General features: G+C 55.6%; 2 protein-coding genes across 2 annotated transcripts; one reads left to right on the top strand and one right to left on the bottom strand.

The window, feature by feature from the left end:
* Positions 1-3,650: 3,650 nt before the first annotated feature.
* On the top strand, positions 3,651-5,739 carry SOX15 (SRY-box transcription factor 15). Its single transcript, XM_048518144.1, has 2 exons — positions 3,651-4,176; positions 5,297-5,739. Exons 1-2 carry the CDS (start codon positions 3,746-3,748, stop codon positions 5,511-5,513), a joined length of 648 nt encoding a protein of 215 aa, XP_048374101.1. The 5' UTR covers positions 3,651-3,745; the 3' UTR covers positions 5,514-5,739.
* Positions 5,740-7,358: 1,619 nt separating this feature from the next.
* Positions 7,359-16,729, bottom strand: MPDU1 (mannose-P-dolichol utilization defect 1). The gene is made up of 7 exons (XM_048518142.1): positions 16,475-16,729; positions 15,204-15,269; positions 14,038-14,170; positions 12,613-12,698; positions 10,553-10,671; positions 7,950-8,060; positions 7,359-7,653 (listed from the first exon to the last, which is right to left on the bottom strand). The coding sequence occupies exons 1-7, from the start codon at positions 16,662-16,664 to the stop codon at positions 7,534-7,536; spliced, it is 825 nt and encodes a 274-aa protein (XP_048374099.1). The 5' UTR covers positions 16,665-16,729; the 3' UTR covers positions 7,359-7,533.
* Positions 16,730-17,927: the final 1,198 nt, after the last annotated feature.

The following is a 17,927-nucleotide window of genomic DNA, read 5'->3' as shown; positions in this document are numbered from 1 at the left end:
GCATGGCAGCTGTGAAAAAGGCAAACTATGCTGGGGATAATTAGGAAAGGAGTTGATAATAAAACTGCAAGGATTGTCATGCCCTTATATAAAGCTGTGGTGCGACCACACTTGGAGTACTGTGTTCAGTTCTGGTCGCCACATCTCAAAAAGGATATCGAAGAGATAGAAAAAGTGCAGAGAAGGGCAACGAGGATGATTGAGGGACTGGAGCACCTTCCTTATGAGGAGAGGCTGCAACGTTTGCGACTCTTTAGTTTGGAGAGGAGACGTCTGAGGGGGGATATGATTGAAGTCTATGAAATTATGCATGGGGTAGAAAATGTGGATAGAGAGAATTTTTTCTCTCTTTCTCACAATACTAGAACCAGGGGCATCCATTGAAAATGCTGGGGAAGAATTACCAGGACTAATAAAAGTTGAAAACACTTCTTCACACAACGTGTGGCGTTGGTGTTTTGGAATATGTTGCCTCAGGAGGTGGTGTGGATATGGCCACTCACCTGATTAGCTTCTTTAAAAGGGGCTTGGACAGATTTATGGAGAAGTCGATCTCTGGCTACCAATCTTGATCCTCCTTGATCTGAGATTGCAAATGCCTTAGCAGACCAGGTGCTCAGGAGCAGCAGCCGCAGAAGGCCATTGCTTTCACCTCCTGCCTGTGAGCTCCCCAAGGCACCTGGTGGGCCACTGCGAGTAGCAGAATGCTGGACTAGATGGACTCTGGTCTGATCCAGCTGGCTCGTTCTTATGTTACGTTCTTATGTTCTGCTGGGGTCGGGTCGGAAGCAGCCCCGTTCAGTGCTTGGCTGGTTACCAGGGCTGCCAGCGCCTCCGTCTCCGTGTTCCCCCATGAAGGTTTGGGCAGGAGACCGTGGTGGTGGGTGGGACTGTCTCAATGCTTGGCATGGGCATCTCTAGCTCTTCCAGCTGCAGTGGAAGAGACAGTGTGTCTCTTAAAGGGACAGTGTGTGGGGTGATGATAGCGGGGTGCTGGGGAAGTGGGTGTGTGTGTGAGGGGGGTGTCTCATTGTTACCCACAGGCCTGGTACCTTGTCAGGAGCTGGACTATCTCCGCTCTGTGTCTTGGACTGAATAGACACTCAGCCTGCCCTGGCCGGAGCTTAGCCGAGGGGTCTGGGTTGCCTGCCTCTTGGAAAGATCCCTCCGTGCCCCTCCACTCGCTCTCAGAGAAGCAGAGGCGTTCCTCCCATTGGGAAAAGTGGGCAGTTGCCCAGGGCGCCCCCTTGGGGGCGCAGAAACTGCAGGTTCGTTTGTGGGATTTTTTGTATTTGCAGTGTTTTCCCGTTTTTGGCCTGCAGAGGGCGCAGCTTTTAGGCTAGCAGCACCACAATTTCAGGGATGTTTCGGGCGACTCTCCTGATGCTATAACCCAGGTTTGGTGAGGTTTGGTTCAGGGAGTCCAAAGTTATGCACTCCCAAAGGGGGTGCTCCATCCCCCATTGTTTCCAACGGGAGCTAGTTGGAGATGGGGCTACACCGTTGAGGGTCCATAACTTTGGACTCCTTGAACCAAACTTCACTAAACCTGGGGGGTATCATCAGGAGAGTCTCTTACTGATACCACCCAGGTTTTGTGAAGTTTGGTCCAGGGGGTCCAAAGCTGTAGACTCCCAAAGGGTGTGCCCCATCACCCATTGTTTCCAATGGGAGCTAACAGAAGATGGGGGCTACACCTTTGAGGATCCAAAACTTTGGACCCTCTGAATCAAACTTCACCAAACCTGGGTGGTATCATTAGGAGAGCCTCCTAAAGATACCCTGAGTTTGGTGCTTCTAGATTAACAATCACACTCCTGACAGCATGCACCCCCCAAATTTCTCCAGATTTTCCTTTTAATTCCCCCCCCCCAATTTGGCATGGATTTAAAGGGAGAATCTGAGGTCCCCAGTTTAAACATTGAAAGTGATGCTGTTTCAGGGTGGGGGAGAATCCACCCCAAAATAGCATCACTTTCAATGTTGTTTAAACTGGAACTATCAACCCCAGATTCTCCCTTTAAGGTGGATTTAAGAGGAGAATCTGGGTTCCCCAGTTTAAACACCATTGAAAATGATGCTGTTTGGGGGTGGATTCCAGCATCACTTGTTTAAATGAGGGAGCCCAGATTCTCCTTTTAAATCCTCCTTAAAGGGAGAATCTGGGGTCCCCAGTTTAAACAACATTGAAAGTGATTCTGTTTCCCCCAATTGGATACAACACCATAAAATGTTTTCATAGCAGCAATAAAACATTTTGAAAGCATTTTGAAAATGTTTTCCAAAAAATATATCTGCTGTGTGGCCTGGCCCATTGCTGTGTTCAGATTTGTGAGTTGGGGGATGTTCTATAATGTGATGGTGACTTTGAAACGACCTGGTGGAAAAAAATCATTGTTTGGTCATGGTGGGGGTGGCCACCGATGGGGGCGCGCATCAAACTCAGGTTTTGCCCAGGGCTCCAGTTTGCCTAGGTACACCACTGCAGAGAAGGAAGGGCAGGGTCCGGCCACAGGTGCCTCTCAGCCTCCTGGCCACCAAAGGGGGCAGGGGACTGCGCTGTGGCCAGGAGAGTTCTGGGAGCTCCAGTTCCCACTTTGGGAGGAGGCAGAGTTGACCCTTAAGTGCCCTTGGTGTTAAAGGGCAATGGCTGCAGACTGGAAACCCCCACCCCCCATTCCCGGCCTTTGCAGCTCTGACGCCTTCCCAATGTCTTGCAAGCAGCCATTTCCTGGGGTGGGGGTGGCCCCCTCCCTTTGGCTGGCCTCCGGGTTGATGGCCCAGTGCCGCTGATGGCTCTGCTCAGGGCCTGGGGGGTTGGAACCGGGTCACCATGCAAAGGGGCCATTAGCATTTGGAAGAGCTGGGGGGGGGGCCGCCCACCTGGAGTGAGCACTTGGGAGTCCCTGGTTTCATGCAGGTCTCCCACAGGTCACAAAGGAGGCCCTGGCCTGCTTGCAGGGGGGGAGCTAAGTGTGTGTGTGTGGGGGGGGGTCTGATCTCTGGCCCAGCTTGTGGTCAGTGGGGGCGGGGACTCTCAGCTCTGACTCTGGGGACAATCACAAGGGACTTCCAAAAGAGGCCCCAAACCTTCTCTCCCACCCCCCACCCCCCAGGCAATGCCCCTACAGCATCTTGGTAACAGTTGTGTGGGGCCAGCTGCCAGGAGGCCCCAAAGGCACAATCGGTGAGCTTTGAGTCAGTGTATTTTATTTATTTTCTTTTTATCATATTTTTATCATATGTCCCCAAAGGGCTCAGGGAGGGTTGCAGGCTGAAAGCAATCCAGTACGGAGGAGGAGGGGTGCGTTTTTCCCATCCCGCCCCCTCATTATCCACCGTTGCTTCAATGTCATTTTCTTACAGGCCTTTCAGTGTTCCAAGTGTCCCAAGGCCTGCATCGCTGCGTAACCCCTGCAGGGTAGGCCCTTACCTGCAGACGATGGTGGTGCTGAGGCCGCCGTGTCCTGGGCAGAGATTTGAACCAGTCACAACTCCCCAGTCACAACTCTCTGAGCTGCCTCCCCTCCCCTCCCCTCCCGGGCCTGGCTCGCTGTCTTGTCCTCGGCCAGGCCGTCGGGCGCTTCCGCACCCCCCCCGCGGGGCAGGCCGGCCCAGGTGGGGGCGCTGGGCGGGTGGGCGCCCCGAGGGGCGGGGCGGGGGCGGGCCCGGGGGCGTGGACGGGGCGGGCGGCATAAAAGACGCCGGAGCCGCACGTGCGGCCGGCGAGGAGAGCGGCCGGAGGATGCTGGGCGGGCCGTCGTCGGGGGCGTCCGGGCCGGGGTCGCCGGCGGCGGTGAAGCGGCCGATGAACGCGTTCATGGTGTGGTCGCGGGGGGCGCGGCGCCGGATGTCGCAGGAGCACCCGCAGATGCACAACGCCGAGATCTCGAAGCGCCTGGGCGCCGCCTGGAACCTGCTGCCCCCCGCCCAGAAGCGCCCCTTCGTCGACGAGGCCAAGCGCCTCCGCGCCACCCACCTGCGCGACCACCCCGACTACAAGTACCAGCCCCGCCGCAAGGGGGGGCGCCCGGCCCCCGCCGCCGCCCCCTCGCCCCCCGCAGCAGCCCCAGCCCCAGCCGCCCCCAACGCCGCCGCCGCCGCCTGGGGCCCCCCCGGAGCAGCCCCCCCCTGGGCCGTCACCTCCTACCCGCCGCCGCCGCCGCCGCCCTACAGGTGAGCCCCGCAGAACTTCTGCCACTGACCGCTCTTCGCAGCCGGCCCCCGACGGGACCCCCGCGCCGCCGCCCTCCAGCCCTGGCTCGCCACGAGACGGAGGGAGGCTCCCGCGTTGCCACCCGGGCGGGGGGGGGTCAGCTGGAAACAGGCGGCCACCCCCCCCCCCCCCCCCGCTGCTCCGCCGGGCTTTCCGGGCGCTCCTCCTTGGCCTGGCCGGCGAGGTCACGACCCGGGAGGGCAGCCCAGGACTGGGGGGGGGGAGCCCCCCCAGTCGAGCTGCAGGGAGGAAGCCCGCAGGAGGGAGGGGTTTTGAGCTTCTCTGCGGGGGGGGGGGCGGACAAGCTCTGGCAAGTCCGCGGGGGGGGGGGGGGCTCTCGCCCAGGACTGGAAGAACAGGCTGCTGCCTCTGGAATGCGCCCCGGCCCGCCCAAAAAAAAGGGGGGGGGAGGACTTGGCTTCTTCTGCCCGCAGGTGTGGGCCAGAGCAGGTGCTGCGGCAGGTTCTAGCCCGCCGGGGCCTGGGGGGGTGGGCAGCCGCCACGCCAATCCCTGGGGACTGCAGGGCCCCCCCTCTTCCAAAATAGCCTCCTGAAGGTACATTTGAGCCCCCTTTTCCCGCAGCCACAACTCTGGTGGTTGTTAATCAACTCAGAAAACTTTTGCTTGCTTGGAGGACCTGCCCTCAAATGGAAGGCAGCAGAATCGGGTGGGGCACGCTGAGACACCCCACAGCTTTTGCCTGGATGATTTTGTGGGGGTGGGGGGGGGGAGAGGTCCCACCTGTGCTGTGGTGTCTGAATGGAGCCTCCATGCTTTAAGGCAGTTGCTTGGGGAACAGCAGGAAGGCAAGGGGGCCTGTGGAGTGAATACGATAAGAAATGGGATGCTGGTCCCATACCACTGGGCGCATACCACCCAACCCCCCCCCCCCCCCGGCAGTTTTACAGGCCAGTGCACTTGGAGGGTCTCAAAGATCCTTTTACCAGGTTCACCTGCACCTCATTTATCTGTACCCCCCCCCCCCCAGCAGCATAAGGTTTTTAGAATTGGGGGGAGGAGGGGGGCTTGTGACCATTGTGGCTGGCAAACGCGCTCACTTCCCTCTTCTGCCTCCGCAGCCACCTGGCCTGCACCCCGCTGCCTTCTCCTCGGGTGGCCACCATGATGACCCAGGGAGACTGGGCCCAGATGCAGCACCCGCTGAACGACTTCCAGGCCTCTTACGCGCTGCAGAGTGGGGAGGGGGCCGAGGGGGCGGCTTCCCTACAAGGCTACGTCCTCCCCCCACATCACTACCAGCCGCTCGGCTTCAGCAACATGGCAGCACACCTTTAGAGACTGCGGGGGCCGAAGACCCCGGCCCAGGGAGGAAACGGATTGGCTGGCAAAAATGAAGGAAGCCTTGGGGTGTACGTAGAGTGTGTGTGTGTGGGGGGGGGGGTGTCTGCGGACCCTGCGGTGGTGGGGACTCTGTGATTCTGGGTTTACAGGACTCGTGAGAAACCTTTTGTAACTTTTTGAATAAAAGCGTTTTCTGAAAATAAAGCTTTACTTGTAGTAACTATATAGCAGCTGGTTTAATGGTAACCCCCCCCCCCCACTCCATTCTGCACCATGCTCTAAAAAATTAAGGGCAATTTTCCTTTTGCCCCCACCTGCACTAGCGTGCCTACAAGAGGTGGCGTGGCTCATAACGGCTGGCACCAAGAAGAGATTTCCGGGCTTGCCTTGAGCTATGTGCTCGCCCGCCCCAAAGTGCTCCTTCCTTCGTACAGGTGAGTCACCTTTTCAGGTTGGGGCAGGCCGCTGCGGAGGAAAGTTCTGCTACCCTGATGCTAGCAAAAAGATGTGGCCTGGGGAGCAGCAATCCCACCCCCCCAGCCCTGTAACGCAGCTATTCCAGGGGTTGGTAGGGAAAGTCTTTGTGTGTTAATGGTGGGCCAGAGCAGAGACGCCCCCCCCCCCCCCCGCCCACCCGGAAGCTTTCTTGGCCTACAGACCCTTCCGCCTGCTGGAAAGGGGGCTATTGGGACCTCAGGTTCTCTGCAGCCACAAACCTAGGCTTGGGTGGAGCTCCCGTCAGATGAATGTGGTTGAATTAGACCAAAGTATTAGACCAGTGATGGCGAACCTATGGCACGGGTGCCAGAGGTGGCACTCAGAGCCCGCTCTGTGGGCACATGCAAACAGAGTGCCCCCCCCCCCCCCCCATCTAGGCTGGCCTGGGCCGCCGGACTCGATTATTAGCATTAAACCTAAGATCTAGTTTTGGGGAAGCAGTGTAGGTAACCCTGTTAAGCGCTGTTAAACCCCACTGATTTTCACGTGAAGAACTAAAGCATGGTCCTTTACCTGGGAGTAAACTCAGTTGCTGGCAATGGGATTTGCTTCTGAGTAAACCCTCCTAGGGTCGTGAGTCACCCGTTGGAAGAGTTGCACGGTTGCTTCAAAGCAAAGCCATTGACTACCACCAAGCTTACTCCTGAGTAACGCACGCCTCGGAGCCAACCGTTTTTTCTAAACGAAAACCTCAGTATTCAGGTTAAATTGCCGTGTTGGCACTTTGCGATAAATCAGTGGGTTTTGGGTTGCAATTTGGGCACTCGGTCTCAAAAAGGTTCGCCATCGCTGTATTAGACCATTCAGCCCCTCTTCCCACCCACCCCCACACTTCCTGTTCCTTCATTCCTTTCTTTTGTCCCAGTGGGGTGTAGTGGATAAGAGAGCTAGCAGGGCGTAGTCGTGGATAAGAGCAGGTGCACTCTAATCTGGAGAACCGGGTTTGATTCCCTGCTCTGCCACTTGAGCTGTGGAGGCTTATCTGGGGAACCAGATTAGCTTGTGCACGCCAGCACATGCCAGCTGGGTGACCTTGGGCTAGCTAGTCACAGTTTTTCCAGAGCTCTCTCAGCCCCACCCACCTCGCAGGGTGTTTGTTGTGGGGGGGGGGGGAAGAGAAAGGAGACTGTAAGGAGAGGAGGGGGGGGGGTAATAAATCCAAACTCCTCTTCTTCCCCAGAACTGTCAAAGGAGCAGCATTCTTTTGTGTCTTTCCTGCAACTCAGCCGTCCTCTCTGCCCTTCCTCCCCACAGCAGGGGTGCCTGCCTGCCTAGAGAGCCTCTTGTATGGGCTGGACTGGGCTGGCAGGAGTGTCTCCATTGTCAACATAGGCCACGCAATTGCAGAGCGCATCAGGAGTGAATTTAATAACAAAAAAGCTTACAGGGTACAGGTAGAAAAATCCCCAAGAACTAATCTGCTCCGCCCCCCCCCCCCCCCCCCAAAGTCCCTGGGCAGGTGCCCCTTCCTAGCAGCAGGTCTGGCTCAGAACCCATTCCCACCCCCGTGGCCCCCCTACTCCTTCTTGCGTTTGTCCACAGGAACGTTCCAGTAGTAGAGCAGCTGGCCCATGATGATACCGTTGCAAGTCGAGGAGACCACGTAGGTGAGGGCCATCAGAGGGTCCCCCGTCTCCTGGGAACGAGAAAGCGAAAGGGGGCGGGTCTTTCCCATGGATCCCGGCTGCTGCCTCCCCGCTGCACGGCCAGTTCAGACCCACGTGCCCCAGACCTAGCCGGGGAGCTACCCCAGCCTTCAGTTCCTCACTGGATGGGCCCCAGGAAGCGCCCCCCCCTCCCCATCACCAGATCAGACATGCCAGTGAGAGGATGAGTGTTGACTTAGAAGGGAATGGGACTTGCATGCCTGGCCTTCCCCTCTGCAGCTGGAGGGCCCCCCACAGATCCTGCTGCTGGTCGCGGTCGGCCTACCTGGACGGAGGTGAAGATCCGGGCCAGGGACCCTGCGAACAGCAGGAAGGCGGTGACGGCAGACAGCTGTCCTGTGTGTCCGTTGCTATAGTTGGTGGCTGCCTGCAGGAGCTGTTGGGAAGACAGGAGGCTGGAATTGCCGTGGCCTTCAGCCCCCCCCCCCCCCCCCCCAACAAGATGGATTCCGGACACCAAACCCCACTCTTGAGGGAGCCGGCTCCCACCCCGAAAAGGCCCAGACTCCAAATGCAGTGGCTAACGGAAGCCCAACATTCACCCCGAAACACCCTCGTGAACAGCAGAGCAGTCTTGGCAGGCAGAAAGATACGTTAGCACAGGGGTGGGGCACAAACCTACTCAAGAGCTGCCCCCCTCTGCCCCACCAGGAAGGGGGTTGAAATGGAAGGGCCCACAGAGAGTCACAGTTGGGGATCCGGCCATTCAACGGAGATTGGGATAAGAGCTTGTTTGGAGGTTCTAGCAGGGGAGCGCAGCTATCGTATACCCTTGACTGAAGAACGGTACACTCCTTCTATCTGGGATGGTCGTCCTCTTCCACCGAGCGCGCAGCTTCGGGAGGGACGCACATGGAGCGATGAGGGAGGTAGGGACACCCGCCTAGCCAGCCAGATCAACCGAATCAACCCTGGCGATCAATGGGGTGTCAGATGTCGCAGCCAGATCGCCCTCACATCCTGTACCTGTAGCCTAGGACAGCTGGATTCCATCCCACACATTCTCCTGAACTGCTTATTATACCAAGAACTCCGATCCAGTCTGTTATCCCAAGCCATAGACTCTATGATCGATTATACTGAATCAGATAAAGTAGTTACGCTTTTAAATTGTCAGGATTTTCATTGTTGCCTTATAGTGGCAAAGTTTTTGTCAGAAGTTTGTAAACTGAATGTATGACAAACGCGAAGTTTTTTACTGTTCGCTTTTTAACTGGAACTGTATTTTTATACTATCGTGTATATGCCAATTAAGGCTTATTGAATTGAACTGATTGGGATAAGAACTGACCGGGCATAGGCCTCTTTTCTATGGGCCCCAGAACCCGCAGAAGCCGACCCGGTGCGGTTTGTTTAGTCTGCCTTTCGCACGTCTTAAGGACAAAATTATCTCCTCCCACACAGTTAATGAAGCCTCAACTTGGGGTTTACAAAACCTTTATTTGATGCTGTTGTACTTTATCCTTTAGGGCAGTGGTGGCGAACCTTTGGCACTCCAGATGTTATGGACTACAATTCCCATCAGTCCCTGCCAGCATTATGCTGGCAGGGGCTGATGGGAATTGTAGTCCATAACATCTGGAGTGCCAAAGGTTCGCCACCACGGCTTTAGGGGTAGGAAACCTTTTTAAAATTTGAAAGCCGGAAAGGGACGGGGGGGGGGGGGGAGGCAGTCAGTCATTGTCAATCAGCTTGATGTGTAGCTGATTAGGCTTCGTACATAGAAAACTGTTCTTGGGGAACAGTGAGTTTGCTTTTTAAAAGCACTGTAATAAAATCACTCAGTTTCTACAATGATTCAATGAGTTCTCTCGAGCTTTTATTTGGGAGCTCTGGGGACAACCTACAATTAAACAGGACAAAAAAAAAAAAACTCCAAGCACAGTGGTGGCAGACTAGACCTGGGGTGAGGAGCCAAGGTTAAAATTTCCACTCTGGCAGGAAGCTTGGTGAGTGACCCTAGCCAGCCAAACTTTCTCTCTTAACCCAGCCTACCTCACTGGGATGTTGTGAGTTTTAAATAGGGGAAGAACCCTGCATTAACTCCAGGCAACTTCAAGGAAGAGTGGGATAAAAATGTAGGACAGCTGGCATTTGAAGGCAGCACTGCTGTGTAGGCAAGGGGCCGATCCCCCGTCTGGAGAAGTGCTTTAAAGCTCTGGGTTTGGCTCTGCCTGCAGCAGCCCTCCCCACCCCCTAAAAGCTGGACAGTGTACCACATGCCCCTGTGTTGCGTGCCATTCCATCATTGGCACACCCAATATAACATATAACCTACCCTGCTACCCCCCGCCTGGCCTTGGGTCCGGGCGCCATACTTTTATAATACTTTTATAATCTTACTGTTATATATATCATACTGATGCTGCTTGTTTTTTGAATTCTGTAAATTGTTTTAACTTGTTTTAACTTATTTATTCTGTGTATTGTTGCTTTGGCCAATCGTATGTAACGTTGTGTCTGGCCTAGCGTACACCGCCCAGAGCCCTTCGGGGATGGGCAGTTTATAAATGTGATAGATAGATAGATAGGTAGGTAGGTAGGTAGGTAGGTAGGTAGGTAGGTAGGTAGGTAGGTAGGTAGGTAGGTAGGTAGGTAGGTAGGTAGGTAGGTAGGTAGGTAGGTAGGTAGGTAGGTAGGTAGGTAGGTAGGTAGGTAGGTAGGTAGGTAGGTAGGTAGGTAGGTAGGTAGGTAGGTAGGTAGGTAGATAGATAGATAGATAGATAGATAGATAGATAGATAGATAGATAGATAGATAGATAGATAGATAGATAGAACTCTCCACTGTAGTTCAGTGGGCCAGCTCAGCCCCGCCCCCCACCCCAGGAAGGCCTGCCTTGGACAAGCCACACGGAACTGGCAGCTGACCCTGCTGATGATGACGGCAGGCATAGTGGACGCCTGCAGCGCTGTGACCACAGCCATGGAGCTGAGCGGGGACAGCAGGACGGAGAGGGCGCCGAAGTAGACCAAGAGGAAGGTCAGGCCTGTGGGAAGAAACGGAGGTGTGGCTGTCGCTGGCTCCCCACCACAGAGGAGCTGCTGAGTCCCTCAGCCCAACTGTGGGAGCTGCAGCACTGTTGCATCCTGGGAAACTGCACCAGGCCCCCATGTGAGACCACCCCCTCTCTTGGCCAACTGTCCCAGCAGAAGGAGAGGCGGGCTCTCTGCCTCGCACAGACACACAGAGAAGCAGTCTGGGCACACATTTCTTTCCGACTGTGAAAAAGGAGCATTGAGGTTCCGTGGTGGCGAACCTATGGCTCTCCAGATGTTCATGGACTACAATTCCCATCATCCCCTGCCAGCATGGCCAATTGGCCATGCTGGCAGGGGATGATGAGAATTGTAGTCCATGAACATCTGGAGTGCCATAGGTTCGCCACCACCGATTCTAGTCCATAGGTGTCAAACTTGCGGCCCTCCAGATGTTATGGACTACAGTTCCCATCATCCCCTGCCAGCATCATGGGAGTTTGACACCTGAGTTCTAGTCCCGGTAGTTGCAAAGCAAACTTAAAAGCCTGCGGAAAACTCTGGCAAAACTTCTGCCACCCAAGGATGAGAATGCCTTAACAGTCCAGGTGTTTGTGAGCAACAGCCGCAGAAGGCCATTGCTTTCACATCCTGTGTGTGAGCTCCCAAAGGCACCTGGTGGGCCACTGCAAGTAGCAGAGAGCTGGACTAGATGGACTCTGGTCTGATCCAGCTGGCTTGTTCTTATGTTCTTAAGGCCCTTGCTTTCACCTCCTGCCTGTGAGCTCCCAATGGCACCTGGTGGGCCACTGCAAGTAGCGGAGAGCTGGACTAGATGGACTCTGGTCTGATCCAGCAGGCTCTTTCTTATGTTCTTAAGGCCCTTGCTTTCACCTCCTGCATGTGAGCTCCCCAAGGCACCTGGTGGGCCACTGCGAGGAGCAGAGAGCTAGACTAGATGGACTCTGGTCTGATCCAGCTGGCTTGTTCTTATGTTCTTAAGGCCCTTGCTTTCACCTCCTGCATGTGAGCTCCCCAAGGCACCTGGTGGGCCACTGCAAGTAGCAGAGAGCTGGACTAGATGGACTCTGGTCTGATCCAGCAGGCTAGTTCTTATGTTCTTAAGGCCCTTGCTTTCACCTCCTGCCTGTGAGCTCCCCAAGGCACCTGGTGGGCCACTGCGAGGAGCAGAGAGCTGAGAACTAGATGGACTCTGGTCTGATCCAGCTGGCTTGTTCTTATGTTCTTAAGGCCCTTGCTTTCACCTCCTGCCTGTGAGCTCCCCAAGGCACCTGGTGGGCCACTGCAAGTAGCGGAGAGCTGGACTAGATGGACTCTGGTCTGATCCAGCAGGCTCTTTCTTATGTTCTTAAGGCCCTTGCTTTCACCTCCTGCCTGTGAGCTCCCCAAGGCACCTGGTGGGCCACTGCGAGTAGCAGAGAGCTGGACTAGATGGACTCTGGTCTGATCCAGCAGGCTCTTTCTTATGTTCTTAAGGCCCTTGCTTTCACCTCCTGCATGTGAGCTCCCAAAGGCACCTGGTGGGCCATTGCAAGTAGCAGAGAGCTGGACTAGATGGACTCTGGTCTGATCCAGCTGGCTTGTTCTTATGTTCTTATGTTAGAATGAGAAGGTCTGCAGGGAAGCCACAGGCGGCGAAACCCCCCGGCCCCTCGTGGGGCTGCCTCCCTCTGGCTGTTCTCTTCGTACAGCGAATATGCCAGTCTAAATGCCATGAGTGGCAGGCACCTTTCAAGAAGGAGGGATTTGGGTCTGTCATTTTATTTTGGTTTGGTTTTTTCTCACTACGAGGAAAGACAGATTATAAATGTTTTAATAAAGATGTATAGAAATACATAAGCTCGCTATATCTCGATCAAATGTGCGTCCGGAACTCACTTTCCACCTCTGTTTTGAGAGGAGGATTCCCACTCTGCCCCTCTGTCACTTACCACGTCCCGTGCGGCCCCCAAAATGTTGCACCAGGAACCCGATGGTCACAGTCTGCAGCATGAGGAAGAGAGCCTCACCCCAGGAGCTGTAGGGAAGAAAGGGGGAGTCGCTGCTTCAGAGCACCCCAGAAGGGGAAACACAACAGTCCCACGCACCCGTTTCCCACCCACCCAATGTTTCTCTTTCCAAGCAGTGGGCAACTCAGAAGAACATGGAACTCCTTCCTCAAGATCCATCTTCCATTTTACACCCCAGGAACAAAGAACAGTTAAGCAGGTGAGAGGCACAGAAGAGCAGCCAGGGGTAGATCAGGCCTCCCCTCCCCTTTTCTTGGTAGAAGAAGAAGAGTTTTGGATTGATATCCCCCCTTTCTCTCCTGCAGGAGACTCAAAGGGGCTGACAATCTCCTTGCCCTTTACCCCTCACCACAAACACCCTGTGAGGTGGGTGGGGCTGAGAGTGCTCCAAAGAACTGTGACTAGCCCAAGGTCACCCAGCTGGTGTGTGTGGGAGTGCACAGGCTAATCTGAATCCCCCAGATAAGCCTCCACAGCTCAGGCGGCAGAGCTGGGAATCAAACGCGGTTCCTCCAGATTAGATACACGAGCTCTTAACCTCCTACGCCACTGATGCCCCTGAGCTTTTCAGAAAGTGGGGCAGGGCTGGCTGCTGGTTTCCCTCCTTCAAATGGAAGGTTGGGCGCTGCAGGAGGAGGAGGGCTGGGAGGCCCCCGGGCTCTCCTTCGTGTGGGGCCCCGTTCCCCCTTCAAGGTCTCCTTCTTCACAGGAGGTGTGAGGGGGCAGGTATTCTATTCAGCATGGCCTTCCAAGGCAGCCATTTTTGTTTCGGCGACAGACCTTGTGGCAGCTGTCCGGGGGTGGTGCTCACAAGCCCCTCTCAAAATTCCAAAAGTGCTGGCAGGTTCAAAAAGTTTGGAGACCCTCCCAGGGATAGAAGAAGAAGAGTTTGGATTTATATCCGCCCTTTCTCTCCTGCAGGAGACTCAAAGGGGCTGACAATCTCCTCGCCCTTCCCCCCTCACCACAAACACCCTAGGAGGTGGGTGGGGCTGAGAGAGCTCCGAGAAGCTGTGACTAGCCCAAGGTCACCCAGCTGGCGTGTGTGGGAGTGCCCAGGCTAATCTGAATTCCCCAGAGAAGCCTCCACAGCTCAGGCGTCAGAGCGGGGAATCAAACCGGGTTCCTCCAGATCAGAGTGCACCTGCTCTTGGCCACTGTTCTTAGCCACTACGCCACATAGAGGGTGATGCCTGAAGAGAAGGGAGAGGAATGCGCAATTTCCTTTGCAGGTGATGTGAGCTGCAGAGACCGGAACTGCGCCCCGAGAGAGCAACAGGCACAACAGGCTACTCACTCACTCTGCAGTCCCACTGTGTGTGTGTGTGTGTGTGTCAGCCACCTTACCTGAAAGGAAAGCTGTTGGCAATGCTGTAGGTCATGGTGGCAGTGATGGCCAAGAGCTCCAGCAATATGGAATAGAAGCTCAGTCCCTCGGCACTCCTGGCCCCCACAATCTTGAGGATCTGGGGCAGTTTCACTGCACAACAGGGAGCAAAGAGAAACAGATCGGCCCCAAACTCCGCCCGGGGTGCGCGTGCGCCCTACGCCCTCGCCGCACCCACTCCCGTCACGGCTTGGCCACGCCTCCACTGCAGCTCCGCCTGGGCCATCATACCCCACCCCGTTGGTGTTACGCCTCTGCTCTTAACCACTACGCCACGCTGGCTCTAGAGGAGAAACACTCTGGCACCCTGTCCAGCAGGTGTCCAGAACGTGGGTGGCTTTGTCCCACAGGAGAAATGGCTTCAATTTCTACTACCTCTCCAGGCCCATATCCAGAGGTGGGATCCAGCAGGTTCTCACAGGTTCCCGAGAGTAGGTTACTAATTATTTGTGTGTGCCGAGAGGGGGTTACTAATTGGTGATTTTGCCACGTGGTTTTGGCCTTAGTTACGCCCCTCCTCTCAGCAGTAGCGCGCAGAACTTGAAGCAGTCTAGCAGGAGGTGCACCGGCGTGCGTGGCAGCCTGCGCCTGCGTGCATTCGTTTCCCAACCAAGGACCGGAGCAGCGGCTGCGTCCTTGCCACAGCCCCGCCCCTGGAATGCCCCGCCCCCGGAATGCCCAGCCACGCCCCCATCGTGCCCCGCCCATCCCCATTGGTGCTATGCCACAGTTTGAATCCCACCACCATGGGAACCTGTTACTAAAATTTTTAGATCCCACCACTGCCCATATCTGAGGCCAGGTGTCTCTCGGGTAACCCACCCTCACCTCTGAGTTATATTGTTGGTAATACAATTCCTGAACAACCAACCATCTTTGCCAAGGATATCATTAAAAAACAGAGACCCTCCCGGCCGTTGCACAGTCAAAGAGTTGAGTGGGGCTTACAAGCATCTTTTAATGAATGGAATGCGGGGGGGTCACCTCAGATATTTGTTTTCGGTGCCCTTTAAGAGGGACAGGGTGCTCTCTTGTTGCTCTCTGGCTGTCTCTCTTCAGCCCGACCGCTAGACTCCCTGATCTAAGAAGAGTTTTTTAGATGCAGAAAAAGTTTACGTGCTCATACCCATGACAGAGCCAGCGATGATTGCAAATCCCAGACCCTTGCTGATGAGGATTTTGAGGCATGGAACTAAAAAGGAATAAAAAGAAAAGGCAAAAAATATATTACTGGTTGTCAAAGGCTTTCTCGTCCGGATTCAACTGGTTCTGGTGGGTTTTCTGGGCTGTGTGGCCGTGGTCTGGTGGATCTTGTTCCTAACGTTTTGCTTGCATCTGTGGCTGGCATCTTCAGGGGTATATCACAGAGGGAAGTGTGTAACAGTCTGCGTAACAGACTTCTCTCTGTGATTCACCTCTGAAAATGCCAGCCACAGATGCAGGCGAAACGTTAGGAACAAGGTCCACCAGACCATGGCCACACAGCCTAGAAAACCCACCAGAACCATATTACTGGTTGCCCCCACCATGCATGATGGATGCTGTACAACCGTTCTTGGGGGGGGGGGGGGGGTTAGGTGCTGCCAAGTCACTTCTCATTATGGCCACCAGATGAATTAATGACTCCAGAGCATCCTGTGGGCTTGCCCAGGTCTTGCAAAACAAGGGCTGTGACTTGCTTTATTGAATGAGTTCATCTCATGTTGAACCTTTCTCTTTTCCTTCTGCCTTCAACTTCCTAGGGTTCCTAGATTCTTTTCCAGTGAATCTTGTCATCTCATGTGACCAAAGTATGATAGACTCAGTTTAGTCACTGCAGTTTTTAGGGAGAGTTCAGGCTTAATTTGACCTAGAACCCACTGGTCCATGGTATCCTTAGAACTCTCAACTTTTCTTGTTTTTGGCTAAACAGCAGTCCTGCGAGGCAGGACACAATTTGAGCTCTCCTCCCCCCTTCGAGCCTGACCCCACTGGATCAAAGGACCCAGGGAGAGTCGGGCCAGGTTAGCGCTGGGATGGGAGACCCTCTTCCCCACGAAAGTCAGCAAAAACCTCCTCTTGCCCCGGGGAACAATTTGATGACCCACCATGATTGGTACTATGACAGAGTTGACAGACAAATATACTACTACTACTACTAATAATAATAATACACGTTTAAAAGACAGGATTCAGGAGACTTCCGCCCAATTCCAACATGGCGGACGAGGCGGCCACTTCCTTTTCACCCGCCACTAACATGGCCTCCGCTCCGTTCTAATCTAGTGCGCGAAGTCGGCGAGCGCCTTTTCCGCCCTCAGTCAAGATGGCCGCCGGCTGCCCTTCTGCCCAGCCGGCGACATTGCCGAAGCGACAGCACTGCGCCCTCCACTGGAGAGGAAGGGGAAAGGGACTCACTGTGCATTAAATTGAACCGCACGAAGAACTCGTCGTAGCAGCTTTCGGGGAGGAAATGCGGAACCACCAGCCCCTTCAGCGCCACCGACGCCATTTTGGTAAACGGAGAGAAAGTGGGCGAAACTCCCGCCTCCATTGCGCCACACCCCTCGCTCATGCGCCCTGAGTGACCATCGTGGTGTCCGCGCATGCTCAGACGCTCCGACGCCTTCCAGGTGGAGAATTTCGCACGCAGCCGCCACTTTGCGTGGTGCGCACGCGCACTCTAGATGAAGCGGTTTTGAACGTTCCCAAGAGGTTCGCGCTTGCGCGTAGAGATATTGTAAGGACAAGGCTGCCTGTGCGCATGCGCAGTCTATTTTAAACTCTGGCCGTTCTGCACGTTTCTCTGCTGCTCAGTTTGGTCAAGGGACAAAATGGCTGCCTCTTCTCAGCAGCCATCTTGGACCCCCAACCACAGCCAGGATGCTGGCCACCTGCTGGCCACCCTCAGTCGTGGCACGGTGGCTCTGTGTCTCCTCTACTACGCCCGCCTGCAGCGAGGACGGCGCCTGCGTGAAGCTGCCCGGCGGCAGCGGATTGCCCGTCACTTCCGGGCCCAAGCCCGGTCCCGCCAACGCTTCGCCTTGCTGTGGCTGTGCCGGATGCTGGCGCGCTCTCCTGGCACGGCTGGGCTTTGCCAGGAGGCCGGCGGTGGAGATGGCAGCCTGCCGTGCTTGCTACGTGAGCGGCGCTTGTGGAGCAAAGCCCGGAGCTCGGCCTTCTGGGAAACTGTGCGAACCAAAGCATTCAGCCAGTGGGAGTGGGTTGAGAACTTCCGCGTGGCTCCTTGCACCTTTGACTACCTCTGTGCTCAGTTGCGAAACGCCATTCAGCGCCGGGACACAAACATGCGCCGGGCCATCCCAGCTGACGTGCGCCTCGCCATGACCCTCTGGCGCCTGGGAGCCTGCACTGAATACCGGGCGGTGGAGCAGCTCTTCGGCGTGTCCCGCTCCACCGTCTGCAAGATCCTGCGTGACGTTTGCGAAGCTGTTGTGGGTATCCTGACCCCGCTGTACGTGCGCCCTCCCGACCCTGCAGAAGTGGCCGCGGGGAACGGCTTCCCCTTGCCCCAGCTGGCCGGTGTCTTGGGGTCCCTCCACGTGCCCATCCGTGCACCCAACGAAAACGCGACTGGCTATTACAACCGCCACGGCTGGCATTCAGTGGTTGTGCAGGCTGCCGTGGATTCTCGTGGTTGTTTCTGGGATATCAACGTTGGGTGCCCCGGAAGGGTGACGGAGACCCAAGTCTTGTGCACATCTGAGCTGTATCAGCGAGCCCAAGGGGGTGAACTCTTCCCAGGAGCATCCCAAGCTGTCAGGGGAGTCCAGGTGCCCGTCTACCTGCTGGGCAGCTGTTCGTACCCTTTCCTCCCGTGGCTCATGCGTCCATATCGCAATAAGGTCCT

Source organism: Sphaerodactylus townsendi, linkage group LG15 (assembly GCF_021028975.2).
Source record: "Sphaerodactylus townsendi isolate TG3544 linkage group LG15, MPM_Stown_v2.3, whole genome shotgun sequence".
Classification (NCBI taxonomy): domain Eukaryota; kingdom Metazoa; phylum Chordata; class Lepidosauria; order Squamata; family Sphaerodactylidae; genus Sphaerodactylus; species Sphaerodactylus townsendi.
The sequence above is the reverse complement of the archived record's forward strand: the minus strand, read 5'-3'. Positions and strand labels throughout refer to the sequence as shown.

What these genes read in the sequence shown, in the direction of transcription:
- SOX15 (XM_048518144.1), top strand. Translation starts at nt 3,746, where the DNA reads ATGCTGGGCGGGCCGTCGTCGGGGGCGTCCGGGCCGGGGTCGCCGGCG. An exon ending in CCGCCGCCGCCGCCCTACAG is followed by an intron (nt 4,177 to 5,296) that starts GTGAGCCCCGCA and finishes CTGCCTCCGCAG; the next exon opens with CCACCTGGCCTGCACCCCGC.
- MPDU1 (XM_048518142.1), bottom strand. Translation starts at nt 16,664, where the DNA reads ATGCGCGGACACCACGATGGTCACTCAGGGCGCATGAGCGAGGGGTGT. An exon ending in TGGGGGCCGCACGGGACGTG is followed by an intron (nt 10,672 to 12,612) that starts GTAAGTGACAGA and finishes TTCTTCCCACAG; the next exon opens with GCCTGACCTTCCTCTTGGTC. An exon ending in GGATCTTCACCTCCGTCCAG is followed by an intron (nt 7,654 to 7,949) that starts GTAGGCCGACCG and finishes TCTCGTTCCCAG; the next exon opens with GAGACGGGGGACCCTCTGAT.